The sequence below is a fragment of the Poeciliopsis prolifica genome, unplaced genomic scaffold (genome assembly GCF_027474105.1).
Source record: "Poeciliopsis prolifica strain line A6 unplaced genomic scaffold, Auburn_PproV2 SCAFFOLD013, whole genome shotgun sequence".
NCBI lineage: Eukaryota > Metazoa > Chordata > Actinopteri > Cyprinodontiformes > Poeciliidae > Poeciliopsis > Poeciliopsis prolifica.
In genome coordinates this window covers 4,198,418-4,214,619 of record NW_026562388.1, presented here as the reverse complement: position 1 = coordinate 4,214,619, position 16,202 = coordinate 4,198,418, and the positions used below count along the sequence as shown (strand labels likewise).

Sequence of the window (16,202 nt, the reverse complement as noted above, 5' to 3'; positions counted from 1 at the left end):
GATAGAATCTCATTGATGTTGCCACTGATTAAAAATAAGTGAACATAGATTAGTTCTAGTCAGAATTAAAACTTTTTACTCATTATTTTTAGATTACCACTCTTATGTTTGTTTTCTTGTTTTGCTTGTTGGTTGTTTTGATTTTTTTTTTTTTTTTTGTCCTGCTGTTCAATGCTACACAAATCATTTGACTTGCAAAATTTGACTCAAAAGCTGTGTCTCACTGGACTTGATGAAGAAGTGCAAGAAGAAAGCCATTTTTAAGAAAATTGTCCAACTTGTCTCAAGCCATGTTTGAAGTACAGCAAATGTGAATGAACCAAAATTGAACTTTTCAGGGTATGGTGGTGTCAGCATCTCATCATGCTGCAGATGCTTTTCCTCAGCCAGGAAAAGCCAGCCTTTAAGACCTGATGAGATGATGGTTGAAGCTTAATGCAGGTAAATCCAGAAAACTTGTAAAAACAAAATTAAACTAAGGAAAGGCTGAAATTACCATTATTATGGGCAGACGTGCAATGAGATGGTTCAGATCAGAGCACGTTTTAGAATGGTCCAGTCAAAGTCAAGACCCATGGCAAATCCAATCGCGTATGTGTGGCAAGACTTAAAATAAAACTGTTGAAACAAACACGACATCTGACCTCACAGCTTAGTTTTAGTCATTTTGTAAAGAAGAACAGCAGACATTTTAGTTTGTCACCTTGAAAATTGATGGAGACAAACTCCAAAATGTTTGAAGCAACAAAGAGCAATTTTGTTGTACAAATGGATGCTACAGTTTTAGGTTTGTAATGTAAAAAGAGCAAAAAAAAAAAAAAAAAAAAAACATGTACTATTTTCTTCTTCTTCTCTATAATGAACAACTCTGCTGGTCTCTCTTAGGATCCCAATCACATCAGATTTGTGATTATTATTTGTCAGAAGTTAATATATATGACTATTTTGTATTGCATTATACAGGAAATGAAAATGTAATTAAACAAGGACACGTTCCTTCAAGTCTAATCAGGCGAGGTCACAGCGTGAGATGTTGTGCTCAACATGTCACATCGGGTTTGTTTAATCTGCAGTGTGAAAAAAATGGGAAACTTCTTCCTCTTTTTCTCGTTTGCAAAGTCCACAAATGAGACATTAACAAATCGTACAGTTTCCAATAATTTATTAAAGCATAATTTTGTAAAGCCATTTACAAATAAAAAAAAAAGAAAAGAAAGAAACAACACACACATCTCTCTCTTCCTCATTTTTTCCCCCCAACAAGCACAACGATTCACTATGTAATGATGATAACAGGCGGAACAGGATGACGGGCTCAGCTCTGGCCGCCTGCGGCTGATAACAGGAGCCCTTGATGAAGTTGCCCTTGAAGATAGATTTGTGATCAGATACTGTCAACTTTTAATTTCAAATTCCATTTTTTTTTTTTTGTCTACAAGCTGATCTCATTTCAGAAGCTGCAGGGTGAATTTCTCACACAGATCCCCCTCCAGGTCGCTCTGTAATGATGGTTTTTGAAATTAAATGATCACACTTTTGAGAATATTTGAGCCTGAGTCACTTGAAACTAGTGAGAAGATTCTGATTCTGATTATTATTATTATTATTGGTTATTTGAGTTTTTTTCCCCAGGTAATTTAATGCCACATTTAAAACTGCCTATTTTAGTGTTGATTGCATTAGTCAACAACACAGAAAAAAAGCATTTTAGTGGTTTTCTATCTGGGTATGATGAGAAGTCTTAAATTTCCTGTTACTGTTTTCCATCTTTGTAACAGCACTGGTCATTGTTACACTTAAGAAAGTGTAATATATCCAAATATATCAAATTTCTTCATCTTCTAATCTGCCAGCAGCTTGTGTGAAAAGCCCAAAAATTAAATGCATTTGGAGTCAAGATTCTTATTGCCCTTGAACGTCGGGTAAAATATGTTTTAAAGAAAACGCACCAAACAGTTGCACCATGTTTTAGCGATAGAAAAATGTCTTTGTTTTCTCTCTCTGGAGGTCATAGAAGTCGGCGATGCTGCCACCTAGCTGCAGTTCACTTAACACACCCGTTCCACAACTTCGTAGAACCAAAAGCCTGTGTGCAACATGTTCGGCTCACCTGCTGCGCTCCGTGGAGGCTTTTGCATGAATAGCTTCCTAGGCAAGCCCTTCCTTATGTCAACTCCAAAGCCAATCAAAAGTCACGTAAAACTGGTGATTATAAATCCTCCCTGGAAACCAGAAACCAATACTGGTACCTCTTACTGGTAATATTCTAAAGACTCAGGATGTGTTCAGTTCCCTCCAAACAGACATTGAAATACATACAATACATAAAGTAATAAATAAGCTCCATACCTTCCCATTATGATCCCATGCTTTTTTTCCCCCCTTATGTAAACTCACAATTACAACACCATTCCTTGCGAAAAAAGTGGTCATATAAATACATCTTATTTTTGAAGAATACACTCATTACAACACCTTCTCTTTTCTCTTTTCTGTTTCACAGCAGTCTGCTTTAACACTCACCCACACAGCAGCAATCCAGATATCACATTTAAGGACAGATAATATAGAGGGCTTATACAATAATAATAATATTATATTGACAATAAAGTGTCAAGTTGAAATGTTCAGAGTGGAAACAGTAATTGGAGCTTGCACACTTGCATTTTTAATAAATTAGAATGTCAGCAAAAAGATAAGTTAGTCGATTAATTAAATTCAATTAGTGGAAATCATGTATAGAAATTTATCACACAAGGATATATTTCAAGTGGAAATTGTGACGGCTTAAAATTCAGTTTGTCCAGTAATTTGAACATTACATAAGATCAGTAAAAACCAATTTCAACAGAGGAATGTGATGTGATGATGACTTATATTGTCATGGTTCATTTTGTGGTAAGTCATGCAGGAGCATTGCTAAAGAAGCTGGCTCTTCACAAAATGCTTTCCACTTCATATTAACGAAGAGTTGAGTGGAAGGAAAAGAGGCAAGCAAGCGAGAAACTGAACATGTTGAGTTTTTCTAAGCTGCAAAGCACGACAGCAAAACCAGAATCCTTTTGGCTGTATTCTAATTTACTCACTTATTGATGCAAGTATCCTGAGCTCCTCGATTAAGGACAAAAAGAAAGAAAACGTGTTTTATGGCTCGAGGTAAAGTGGGAGAGTGACTCCTGCAAACGACGACAACGGTAGACTTGTCAATAACCGAAGACATGAACCTGGACCGAAGACATGAACCTGGATAGCAGCCAGACGCAGCATGGCCCGCGCTTCTGCTCATTTTTACTTTTCAGTAAGTCACAGCCAGTGAATGGTGCACATCACAGGCATCATAGTCCACAGACATACAGTGGTCATTCTTAACGATAATTTTTCTGCATGTATTTTACATGACAGGCATCACATTGTGTTAGGCATGGCATCACTAGGCTTTACAGTACAGTAGCCACCAAAAGGAAAATCAAATCCACCTTGCAGTAAGTCTGTGATCCATACAAAATGATACATTTGTTTCATTTATGTGTACATAGTTGTGACTATACAGGTCTATGCAGGCTGTGTTATATCTTCACATAAGTCTTTTTGCGGAGGCAAATGTACATAAACTCTGCACTGACTCCTAACGTCAGGTGAGCTTCCACAGAACCACCTTGAATCTTTTCATGACACTCACAAACACTTCCTGTTGCTGCGTTTTCCTCGTGGCCACATGGTGGCAGTAACGAGTGAGCAGCGCGAGGACACAATGTGGGACAGGGAGGCGTGGGACGCCCAGAAGAATATTCATTTTTTTCGGTTCTTTCACTCACTGGTAACACTGCTGACGTTAAAGATAAACGACTGGAAACGACACCAAAAAAGCAAGCAAGAAGAAGAAGAAGAAGAGTAAAACCGTAGAACTTAATGGCAACAGAAAAAAGATGCCATAAGAATAAAGAAACATAAAGAGAAAGAGAGAGAGATTAAAAATCGGAGGAATGAGGGTCAAAGAAAGAATGGGTGTGGTTTACGTCTTGTCTGGCAGTGCGCAGAGAAAACTGGGTGGCTAATTTGTGCTTGTTATTGTTCGTTTTCTTTTTTTGCCTGAAAAGGGAACAACAGAGCAGTGTGTGATGTGCTTGAACATCTACATGCATTATTACAGCTGGGGTTGGTGTATGCTTTAGGTGAAAGTCCAAAACCACTGGTTATTTTGTCTGCCATGCTCGTTTTAATCTCAAGTAGGACTCAGGCTTCATTTTCCATGTCTCAGCCTGTTGGATTAGCTGGCTCCTGCAACTGCCTTCGTCTATACCCAAACACTAAAAGGAGGCCAATAGAGGGAGCCCGCTGCTGCTGGATGGATGGATGGACAAACCGAGGAGTGGCGTGGTGATCACCTGGCCCAGGAACTGGCCACGCTGGTCACGGACATGATGCTGCAACGCTTCTTCACCATCATGTTGATGTACGCCTTCATGATCTTGGTGATCTCTCCAACCTGCAGAGGGAAAGCACAAGTTGGACCATGAGATCGTCCTACAGACAACAGCGGTTTTGGATATGAGCTACGTGGCGTTCTGCCAGGGCAACGCAGCATAAGGGGCAGCATACAGCAAAACTAGAAAATTCCTGAAGAAATTTAACCAGGTCCTGCCAAAGTGTGACCGTCGGTTTGGACCCAGCATTCTGAAAATTAGCATCAATGCTAAGCTTAGCAAAAAAAAAAAAAGAATGTGAGTAACATGAATTTGAACCATGTTAGTAATATTATGCCAATTTTACAAACATGTTAATTTTTGCGTGAATAATGCCAGTAGCATGTGGACCACTACTAGCATGCTGTGTGTAATTGACTTACTCCATTCAATATACTAAACATGGCTAACAAGCTGGGTCATTTTTGTCTATCTGAATTATTGTAAACATTTCTGGGGGGGGTTCTCAATGTTTCTAACAGGTTACTTTGTACAGCAGAAGAAGGTTTTACAGTTTACTTAAATAACCCAACATTGATTTTCTACCTGTCCTGTCTGAGTGAAACTCAGTGACGTCTCACCTGTGGAGTCTCGAAGTACATCTCCCTCTCATCCACGATGATCTTGTAGGTGCAGGGCTGTGAAGCTCCAAAGAAGGTTATGTGCTCATACTGGAACGTCTCCAGTGGTTTCGGTTCACCTCGCTTATACACTGAAACATTGTCTGCGCTCACACCCAGCCACAGGTCATGAGGGAACCCGCCTTCTTTACACTGCCAAGAGAAGACATTTTGTTGAATTTTTTTTAATATCACTATCCTGACCATGACATCCATCGTCCTTGTTATTTCTCACCTCCACGTCGAAGAGAGTGGAGCCATATCCGGGCCACTCCTTGATGATGCTCATGTACTTGAGCATGGCCTGGTGCTGTGGCATGCCCTGCAGACGGGCCCACTTCTCCAGGATGCTGGTGCGCGTCGCAGATGTCTCCTCTTTCACCCACATCTCCAGCCTCTGCTCCCCTTCCACCTGAAACATCATCTCTGTCAAACAGTCAGCAAACAAACTGTCAGTCAGATAAACCTGGGTTCGTACAATTAACACTTTTGCCTTTTTTCCCTCCATTGTTGTTAACGCAGATTAAGGATTACGGAGGCGTACCTTCTGCTTCTTCAGTGAACCCGTTTTGCTTTTCCTAAGGGAGGAATCCCTGAAGGTGGGAGTCTTGCGTTTCTCCGTGCTGGCCCCGGTCCCGCCCTGTCCTCCGATGGTCCCAATCACGTCTCCGATTCCTCCGCTGCCTCTCGACCCGGCTCCGCCTGCCGCTCCCACGCCCGGTTTGGTGGACTGCAAAATGCGATTCCGAAGGCGTCCGATCGGATAGACGCTTCCCAGGCTCCATCCAGCCCGACCCGCCCCATCGCCATGGAGATACTGGAGACGTAAAGCCGCCAGGTGCTGCAAAGTCTCCTCCGAGGCAGGAAAGTGGCCGCTAATTAAAGATTCATGTGCCTGGAAGAAAATAACAGGATTATTTCCCAATAATCTCCTAAATTTAAACCAATCTTTAGTCTTTTTTCCAACAGGCTGTTTTTCACTGTGTAAAATATCAAACTACATTAACACACGTTAATACAACCCATGTAATGCCTAGTAGACGTCATTTAGGTTACGGCGGATATTTCAGGATGAAAGGAAAAGCCTCCTGATTTACTAAAACACTTTAACAATTTGCGTATCCACTAAACTGATTTCTTTGATCTTTCTTTAATCTTTGCGCTGCTGAGGCACCATCTGAACTCGTCCAATTAACATTTCTGTTGAGTTGTGCGTAGATTTTTGAAATGCTAAAGAAGTCAATGATTTGTACCAGAAGGAATAAAATACCCACAGCGTCTTGCAGAACTTCGCATAAGATCAAAATTTTACAACCTGACCTATGCATAGAAGAGAACTCTGTGGCCCGGAAAACAAATATCACAACCTGCAGCTAAGAAATGTGGTGGTGGCAGGATCATGCTGTGGGAATGCTTCCTTAATAGTGTCAGGGAAGTTTGTCAGAGCGGATTGTGAAAGTGTAAAAAAAGGCTTGAGGAGTTACTGCTTTTGCCAGGCGTAGTTGTTCTTCACAACAAACAGAATGTCTTTAGTTATTTGCGTCATTTCAGATGAAATCACACCTGTTCAAACATGAATGCAAACTCCACTCCCTCCTTGGGCATGCTCTCTACATCCAGGAAGCAGTACAGCTTGAAGTACAGCTTCCACTCTCCCTCTTCCTCATCCTCTTCACTGCCTGCCAGTCTGAACACAAACACACAAATAGAAACATTGGCTCATCGCGCAAAATCAATCCAGAATCCTAAAAGGGCTCTGGTTGCACTGTGATGTTTGAGGAGACTGACTCACCTCTCAAACTTGGCCAGAACGTCCGCCACAATCACTCTGCTCTCCAGCGCTCTGTCTGTGAAAGTGTTGTGTTCGAATAGAGAAAACAGGTTCTTACTGTCCTCCATGGCCAGACCTCTGATGAGCTTCTCAACAACCTGCACCAGCAGAAATATAATGTTTGTAGGGTTTTATTTACATTGAGGAGATGCAGAAATCTACCCAAAAATAAATCACTTTAAAGCTTTTCCTTGCAGAATCCTGACTTATTTCTTGTCTATTTGATAGAACCTGACCTCATTAACATGGTATTGTGTCCTTGTAAGATTATTGAAATCGGTACTACGGAAGAAGGAGATCTTTAAAAATAATTTCAATGCCATACTATCATTAAAAAAAATTGAAGAGGTAAAATTGATCCATTCTTTTAGCTCTGTTGATGCAATGAAACGTTCAGTATGCTACACATCTGTTACCCACCTCTCCAGCTGTGGTGTGCGAGTTAATGGAGATCTTGCAGGAGCCTCCTCCGTGGCAGTACACAGTGGTGCTCATCTCCTGCCTGAGCAGCAGGGCGGCGATCTCCTCCTGAGAGGGAACAAACTCACGAGTCTTGGTCTTCTTCAGCGATTCTCCGATGAAGCTGGCATAGCGCTCGATCTCGGTGCCGGGATAACGCTCCCGCACCCTGAGCCACAAACATATGTTTTCGTTTCCGTATAAAGAGGTTTCAGTAATCAGAGGCAAAGAGTTCCTGTTACCTTTTAAGGTGGAAGCGGAGGTATCTGAGGATGGCTCGACTGGGCAAGAAGGTGCAGCTCATGCAGGTGAGCAGGTGCCAGTGTGCCAGATTGGCTGGGCTGTTTGGTTGAGGCACATGATTGGTCTGCTTGATCACCTGACAATAAACCTAAAAGAAGAAGAAAAAAATAAGAGAATTTACTAAAGAAATACTCATATTTACCATATGGCCACACATTGTCCGAGCAAAGTATTTACACTCTTAAACTGATTAAAGTTGACGGGAAGCTGGATGGACATAATAAGGGGCAGTCCAGAAACAAAACCTGTTGGAGGATGCTGGAGAAGTTCACCGTCTCAAATTTGACTCAGGCTGAGGGAAATGCATGGGGAAATTTTGAAGTTGTTAAATGTCTCAAGCTGGTAGTGAGATACCACCAAAGAGTTGCAGCTGAAGCAGCAACGAAGCATAGTTCTATAATAAAAATGTTCTGATTTTCATTTGACAAATGATTTGAAAACCACTGATTATTTTCCTCCAACTTCACAATCTTTGCTCCTTAGTGTCTGTCACATAAAATCCCCCAAAATCACGTTGATGTTTGTGGCTTTAACATAAGAGAATGTAAATAAAATTTTAAAAAAGAAGAAGAAGTAGAATCCAAAACTCTGTTTACTGTATTTTTTAAAATTTTGACAAAGACACATATTAACTTATGACGGAAATAAAAACGTACCTCATCCCTGAGAGGGCGCAGATCCTGGCAGGTCTGCAGGATGCCCTGAATGATGGGCACCGTGTCTGCCAGCGTCTCCATCTCCTGCAGCGAATTGAAAACTCTCACCGCCTCGTCCTGCAGGCTAGCGTAGCCCTGCTGCCGATGTACTGCACACAGAAAGATTTACGTGGGACAAAACAAAATAAGAGCAAAACAGTAAAAAAAGACTAAAGATTAACATGCGTAAAGGTTTAAAAGAAAAGCGTCTTTTAAATGGAGTCACTCACAGCTGGTGACCTCTCCGTAAGGCAGCGGCAGCAGAGGCGAGTGCAGCGGATGCTGTGTGTATCTCAGGATCGGGTTCCTCCTGTACATCTGCTCCACTATTTCTGAATTCACGCTGTTCTCCTGAGGAAATGAATAACAAACTCTCAACTTAAATGCAGATATCAACTCATAGATTTGAGTGTGCACTCCTATCGTGACTTGGTTTTACTTTGATATCTCTGATGAGCTGCAGAGTCGGGGTTTCGATGGGAGTTTTGCTTTCGATCACTCCCAGGATTGCAGCCGTCCATCTCATGGCCTCGTTCAGCATTTTGGTATATAGGCGATAGCAATGCTTTCTTCCGTACACGATGATGTTCCAGTAGCCTGTAAAGACACAGTTCAGTTGCTATTTATGAATTCAAACCGTTTTCAGAAGCAGAAGCCTTGCATGTATCCTGGACCGCCTCTGTTTGACTCCTGAAGCTTTCGGCAGCTTCCCTTCGTTTCCCGTTCCTCACCAGTCTCCCTGTGGACCCGCTCATCCGGCTGGATGACGGAGCAGAGCGAGTTGAGGACCAGAGTCCCCATCTTGGATGAGTTTTTCTCTGCGCTCTTGTAGTAATCCAGAGAGTTGTGGGTCAAAACAAACCACCGTTTCTTCAGCTTCAGGGACGTGCTCTTAGCGTTCGTCTTCATCTCCTTGTGGAGCCAACCTGAAGGGGACGAAAGGGGAGGACAAGATGTAACCTCAAAGGTCCCTCACGCCACATGCTCTGACTTTGAGAAATGTTACAGAAGAAGTGTTCTCTCAGTTGTAAAATTTGTAAAAACAGTCATTTCTTTCCTGCAAATGTAATGTACTCAACTCAAAGGTTGGATCTTTCTAAATGTTCTATTTTATGTTGCAGTAATGAAAGATGTCTTTATTTTAAAGCCTTTTCCCAAAACCCTGCCAGTAGCGCCAATAAAGGTGGACTGCACTTAAAGATTGCAAATATTTTTGGGTTTTCTGAAACACTTACCTCTGACAAGGAACTCCTGTCCATCTATCCTGGCATCTCCCTTGGGTTTCTGCAGCAGACTGATCCAGTGATGCATCTCCTCGGGTGTGTCACTGTTGCAGTGGATCACCCGGTTTGCCGTAATGATGACAAACGAATTTGGGCTGCAAAAAGTGAGTGGAATGAGGTCATATTGGGCCAGATTAGTCTTTCATCCATAAAGTTTTTGTTCTTCCTTTTTGAGAGTTTGTCTTATTCCTGCAACACATTTCAGTAGGAGCTGAAGAGACCGCACACGTTACTTATTGGCTTTCCCAGCCAATCTCAAGGTAAATATCGATCATCACAACACCTTTGAATTTGACAGAAGCTATTTCCACAACCTTAATGTTTTCAGATATCATATGTATGTGTATAAATTATACAGATTTACATAAATATTCTGTGTTTCTTTTTCATTACATCTGCTGTTCTCCCTGGTATTCTGGATTTCTGTCTTGTGGGGGCTCAAAGGTTCTCCCGTTTTTCAAAAACTGCATTTAAAGATTGATCACAAGCTCTCAATGAGATTTTTAATCTGGAGTTTCTCTCCAAACTTCCAACGTTTTGATTCTTGGCTCACTTTTGCTTGTGAGCTGATGCTCCATTGCACTGATAAGAGAAATGTTCACCCTCTGGAAGATGTTTTAATGTTTATTCACGGAAGGTAAAATTGAAAGTGATCCCATGCTTTTGTATGAGAGGGAACCCGCTACACCTGCTCCTGTCTAGGCAGCTTTCTCTATCATGTAAAAAAAGAAGAAAATAAAAAAAAAACAAAGTTCCAATTTGTGTAATTTGGGACATATTTTTGTTTGCCTGCAAATAGCAAATATTGTACAAATGCAGAACATCTTTGATGCAGTTTGAGATTAAATTCTGGTTTTGTATATTTGATTGCTTTGACTTACCGATCGGGGTTGTCTGATGCACAAACAGAGTCGATGAGCCCTACATCAAGAGTTCCCTGGATAAAAGATAACAGGAAGTGGTAAATACCACTATAACCATAATAAAGTTTACATGATCGATTAATCAGTTCACTCAAATAAAGACTTACAACAGCATTTTTAGGATTGGCCTGCTCGTGGGACATGTCCAGCAGCTGTTCAGGAGTGCACACTCTCACCTTGCTAAGCACATTAAACCATCCACTTTGCAGGCAAAGAGAAAATTCAATTACACGTTACAAGGTTAAAAAAAAAAACCCAGCATGTTCCCATTTCCTGCACAAAGCTCTTCGTCACACCTGGCATCTTCTGGCGACTCAGCAAACACTTGGTACGTCCTCTCGTCTGTCACGATGTTCAGAGCGTTCTCTTTTTCATGATTGTCCACGATCTCCCTGCAGAATCACAAGCAGGTCAGCTGTTGGCGTCAACAGGCTGAACGTTTGAATAAAATGTGTTGGTTTTTTTTTTTTTTCATCTGGAAGTTTAAGGTTATACTTGGCCGCCCTGATGTCGATGGTTCCCTTCAGCTTCTCCTCGCTGTCATTCTCGTAGTACATCAGTTTGCTGTCTCGCAGCACGAACCAGCGCATCTTCCAGTTTCTTAGGAAGAAAAATACAACAATTAGAACCACCTCGTTTACTTTTGAGGCCGTTGGATTGCACCGCAGGGTGCTTTCAGTGAGCATCTGTTGCAGGGTTTTATGTCGTTAGCATGCAGGCTGAGCTCAGTAGTGACTACAACAACCTCCGGGAAAGAGTGGACAGTCCTCCTCCCTTCTTGTAGAGCCACCCGGACTTCAAGGATTCCTGCTTGGACCGGAACCACATGAACGTCTCGTCTTTTAACACACACCACCGCCGCTTCCACGGGATCATCAGACCAGCTGAAGAAACACAGAGAGCACATCAACACAGCAACAACAACAAAAAAAACATTCTGAAAACAGTGGCCTCAGGACCCAGTAAGTTAACAAAAGGATTTTATTTTTTTTATGCATGTGTAATAATTTTTCCTTACTTACGAGAAGGTTTTTGATATAATGTGATATTTGGTGGTCTGTTTTTTTTCACAAACGAATTTACATCGACAATAAAAACCACGCCAGGTAATAATGAAATATGCATGTCCAATGCAGGCTTTAACAAAATACTACATTTCTGAGACGGAAAAAAAACCTTCAGATTTTGGTTTGTGTTTATCTGAGATGATGACATCACAGAAGGAAGTAGTAAAAACAGAAGAGTGGGGCTTATGTCAGCTGAATATAGTCCCAAACTTAATATAGATATTTTCATAGAAAAAAAATGTAAATAGAAAATCCTGTATAATATGTTTTTATTTATTGATAATATGTACACTTGGCAGACTTAGTTTTTAAATTATTTGTATTCATCTACAAAGTCAAAATGATTATTAAACATAATAAAACAATATTATCTGTATATTTTTTGACTTTTTATTAGAAAATGGTTGGTGGATCAAAATTATTTATAAACCTTTGACATTGCAACACTAAGATTCTTCTTATAACCACATTTGCTTACGTCCATTGACACTTTGATTATTTACTGATGAAGCTGAAAGTCTTTAAGGTTGGAAGGCCTCTTTGCTATTACCCTAATCTTTAGCTGATTTTCTATCAGCCTCAAGTCAGGACTCTTTCTGCGCCGCTCTAAAATGTAAAAAGAATCAAATAAAAAGTGGGGAAAAGTGTTTGTGTTTCTGCATTTTTCTGCAATTCTAAAACCTAAGCAAGTAGTACAGTGAAACAGACACACCTTTCATGTAGAGGTAGCCATGGAAATATGGTGGCCCATTTCCGTTGAGCAAAGTCACGCGTCCATTCGTCACCTCTTCATCAGTGTCCATCATGCCATCGTGTTCATCGTCACTGTCTGCATACTGCGACATCAAACAGAAAAATGCATCACTTACCTACAGCTGCCTGGAAACATTAAACAAATGCATCAGCGGCTACGGAAGCGTATTGCTGTCACACAAAGGGGAAAAAAATCAACCGTTATCATGTTTTAACGTGATACGCATCTTGTTGAAACGTTTTCCTAAACAAAATGGGACGGCACAGAAGGAAATTATGCTTAACATAAGACATAAGTGTTAAGAAATCACTTTAAAAACAAACATACATAGACACTTAAAATCTGTACTAGATTATTCTGCGCCGGTAGAAATCACATTTTAGCAATATATGTATCATGTTATAACAAGATAACTATCACATTATAACAAGATAACTAAGATAACTATCACATTATAACAAGATAACTATCACATTATAACAAGATAACTATCACATTATAACAAGATAACTATCACGTTACAACAAGATAATTATCACGTTATAACAAGATAATTGTTATGTTATAACAAGATAATTATCACGTTATAACAAGATAACTATCACATTATAACAAGATAACTATCACATTATAACAAGATAACTATCACGTTATAACAAGATAACTATCACGTTACAACAAGATAATTATCATGTTATAACAAGATAACTATCACGTTATAACAAGATAACTATCACGTTACAACAAGATAATTATCACGTTATAACAAGATAACTATCACATTATAACAAGATAACTATCACGTTACAACAAGATAATTATCACGTTATAACAAGATAATTGTTATGTTATAACAAGATAATTATCACGTTATAACAAGATAACTATCACATTATAACAAGATAACTATCACATTATAACAAGATAACTATCACGTTATAACAAGATAACTATCACGTTATAACAAGATAACTATCACGTTACAACAAGATAATTATCACGTTATAACAAGATAACTATCACATTATAACAAGATAACTATCACATTATAACAAGATAACTATCACGTTATAACAAGATAACTATCACATTATAACAAGATAACTATCACATTATAACAAGATAACTATCACGTTATAACAAGATAACTATCACATTATAACAAGATAACTATCACGTTACAACAAGATAATTATCACGTTATAACAAGATAACTATCACATTATAACAAGATAACTATCACATTATAACAAGACTATTATCACGTTATAACAAAATAACTATCATGTTTTATCGAGATATGTATCACGTTATAACGTGATAGCACTTGAATTTTTTTTTCCTGCATGATGGCAATGCTCTTCCGTAATCAGCTTGTCAGAAGAGTGACCAAGAAACAAAGGATTTGCTGTATAGCTGCTCATACATGTCTGCGTGCGCGCGTGTGAGGGAGCGAGTAAGTGTGTGTCCTCACAGAGTCAGAGCTGCCTCTGTAGGACTCCACGCTGGTGTTGGTGCAGGTGGACTTCCTCGGGTGCTCCTCGTCCGTCACGGCCGCGCTCCCACGGTTGCTTCCGGACACCGAGCTGTCGTCCCCGGCATTGACAGACCCGTCCTCGTCTTCCTGGTCGTAGTCCGACTCTGTATCGGCCGGCATGCTGTAGATGGGCTCCTCTCCATCCACCAGGCTCTCCTCCATGCTCACTTTCCTCTCCGAGTCTGTTTTTGTCTCCTCGGTTTTCTCTCCCTCTGCCGGAGGAGGAAGAGGCGGTGGAGGAGGAGGAACGGGAGCCCCGTCTCCAGGTGGAGGGAGCGGAGGAGGTGGAGGTATTCCAGCGGCGGGGACGCCGTCCGCTGGAAGTGGAGGAGCCACGGGGGGCACGGTTCCCTCTGCAAAAGCAGGTGGAGGAGGAGGCAGATGAACAAATATGTCCTGATCTATGGGAGCATCGGACTCAGCGGGAGGTGGGAAGTCTGGCAGGGGGATGCATTCCTCCTCTGCATGGAAGCCTTCGTCCACGTCCTCCTCTTTGGAGGCCCCTCCGGCTGTGCTCGCCCCTTTCGCGGATTTGGCCGCCGCCACAGGCTTGGCTCCGACTGCTTCCACAGAGGGATCCACACCGCCGAAGTTCAGGAGGTCGATGAGCTCCGTTGCCTTCCGGGATGCCTCCTTCTTCATCCGCTTGAGCTCGGCATCCCGACGCAACTGCAGCTCCTGTTTGGACGACTCGCACAGCTGCGACACCTCGTCCTCTCGCTTCTTCTGCAGGCGCTCGATCTCTCTCTCCAGCTGGAGGATCTCCTCCATTTGACGAGCTTCATCCTTCAGGGAAAAAGAAACAAATGTTGTAATTAAAACTGAGGGATAATAAGCTGCAGCATCAATAGCTGGATGTGTTTCAGCTGGTGTCTGGTTTTTCTGATAAAGGTGCATTGCAAAGATATTTATAACACTTTTTTTTTTTTACAATTGGCTACATTAAAATAGCAAAATGTGAAAGTAGTAACAGTTAAATGGAAGGAAAACGACTCATGGTTTTAATTTTTTTTTTACAACTACAAATCCAGAAAGTAAGATATTAATATCCATTCAGCCTCCTTTTATCTCATAATCCTGAATAAAAGTCACCGTTTTAATAATAAAGGCACATCATTAATCCAACTTTCTACATGGGTCCAATAGTTAACATTTAAAAAGCTAAATCTGAGTTAGGATGCAAAACTCAGATTTAATGCACTCCTCCTCTGCATGGAAGCAGAAAGAGTATGGAGCATGTGCAATATTGTTTTTGTCAAATAATACTAATTGTCTGGCAAAAACAAATAACCCTTGAAAACGCAGTTGATCTCACTTTCTTATCGTCTTCATTAACCTCTTCGTTTTCCTCTCCACCCGTCTTCTTCTTCTCTTCCTCCTCCTTCTTCCTTTGCTCATCCTCCGTCTTCTTCTTGTCCTCGTTGAGTTTTCGGACGCGGGTGCGGGCCACCTGCCCTCGCCTGTGCTTCTGCAGCACCAGCGCCGCCTTGCGCTTCTTGACAAACTGTCTGCGTTGGATGTGCCTCCGCAGGTGCTTCTGCAGAACGACGATGCTGGAGCGAACCTGTTTGAAATGCTTCCTGTGAGGAAAAGCAGGGGGTAAAGGAAAAAAAAAGACCCCGTTTTGAACCAGTACAAACATCAGAGCGGAGCCGCTGTCATCCCTGGAGGCGTCGATTTGGGACGGCACCTACTTTGCAGAAAACGTGAGTAGATGGGCTCGGATAATCATGGCAGCTTGACGCCGGATTTCATCCCGGTCTTTCTCCAAACGCTGCTCCAAAGACTCCTTCATGAACACCTACAGGAGCAAGACAGTAGAGATATACTAAATACTGATTGTCAGTATAACCTGGGACATGTTTTCATCTATTTTGTGAGGTGCACCAGTCCCTCTTGCAGAAAAACACCGACGCAACCTGATGCAGTCATCCCATATACTTCACAGTGGGGATTTGTTGCCATGCTTGTAAGTTTTTCAATTTCTCCTCAATGTGTGATGGAGGTCAACATTGCCAGACAGTTCAAATTCGGATTTTTCAAATCACATGACGTGTCATCAGAAAATTAACCTCTTTGACCCTCTTCTTCTCGAGTTCCTCCTCTCTGATTGGTCTTCTTGACCATGTTGGTGCAGGATTTGTTTCACCTGGGATACTGACACACTCTAAGCTTCAGCGTATTTTCTTTATGAGGTTGTTGCATTTGACACTAAACAACTGCAGGCAACTTCAAGTGTGTGGAAATTGCACCCAAGAGTGAGCCGT

The 16,202-nt window shown here is 41.3% G+C and overlaps 1 protein-coding gene across 2 annotated transcripts in view; it reads right to left on the bottom strand.

The window, feature by feature from the left end:
• Positions 1-3,234: 3,234 nt before the first annotated feature.
• Positions 3,235-16,202, bottom strand: part of myo10l1 (myosin X, like 1) — a 40,246-nt gene continuing 27,278 nt past the window's right edge. The window contains exons 22-43 of one of the 2 annotated variants that reach the window (XM_055038361.1): positions 15,630-15,736; positions 15,251-15,515; positions 13,873-14,721; positions 12,357-12,480; positions 11,320-11,461; positions 11,073-11,177; positions 10,874-10,969; positions 10,685-10,778; positions 10,536-10,591; positions 9,607-9,749; positions 9,103-9,297; positions 8,811-8,968; positions 8,602-8,722; positions 8,333-8,481; positions 7,616-7,764; positions 7,335-7,542; positions 6,876-7,012; positions 6,647-6,770; positions 5,628-5,978; positions 5,319-5,495; positions 5,045-5,236; positions 3,235-4,486 (exon numbers count right to left, since the gene is read on the bottom strand). In XM_055038361.1, the coding sequence (XP_054894336.1) occupies positions 4,382-4,486; positions 5,045-5,236; positions 5,319-5,495; positions 5,628-5,978; positions 6,647-6,770; positions 6,876-7,012; positions 7,335-7,542; positions 7,616-7,764; positions 8,333-8,481; positions 8,602-8,722; positions 8,811-8,968; positions 9,103-9,297; positions 9,607-9,749; positions 10,536-10,591; positions 10,685-10,778; positions 10,874-10,969; positions 11,073-11,177; positions 11,320-11,461; positions 12,357-12,480; positions 13,873-14,721; positions 15,251-15,515; positions 15,630-15,736 (4,047 nt within the window). In that variant the 3' untranslated portion in view covers positions 3,235-4,381. The remainder of the gene's footprint in view (positions 4,487-5,044; positions 5,237-5,318; positions 5,496-5,627; positions 5,979-6,646; positions 6,771-6,875; positions 7,013-7,334; positions 7,543-7,615; positions 7,765-8,332; positions 8,482-8,601; positions 8,723-8,810; positions 8,969-9,102; positions 9,298-9,606; positions 9,750-10,535; positions 10,592-10,684; positions 10,779-10,873; positions 10,970-11,072; positions 11,178-11,319; positions 11,462-12,356; positions 12,481-13,872; positions 14,722-15,250; positions 15,516-15,629; positions 15,737-16,202) is intronic. The other variant, XM_055038362.1, reaches the window with a different exon arrangement.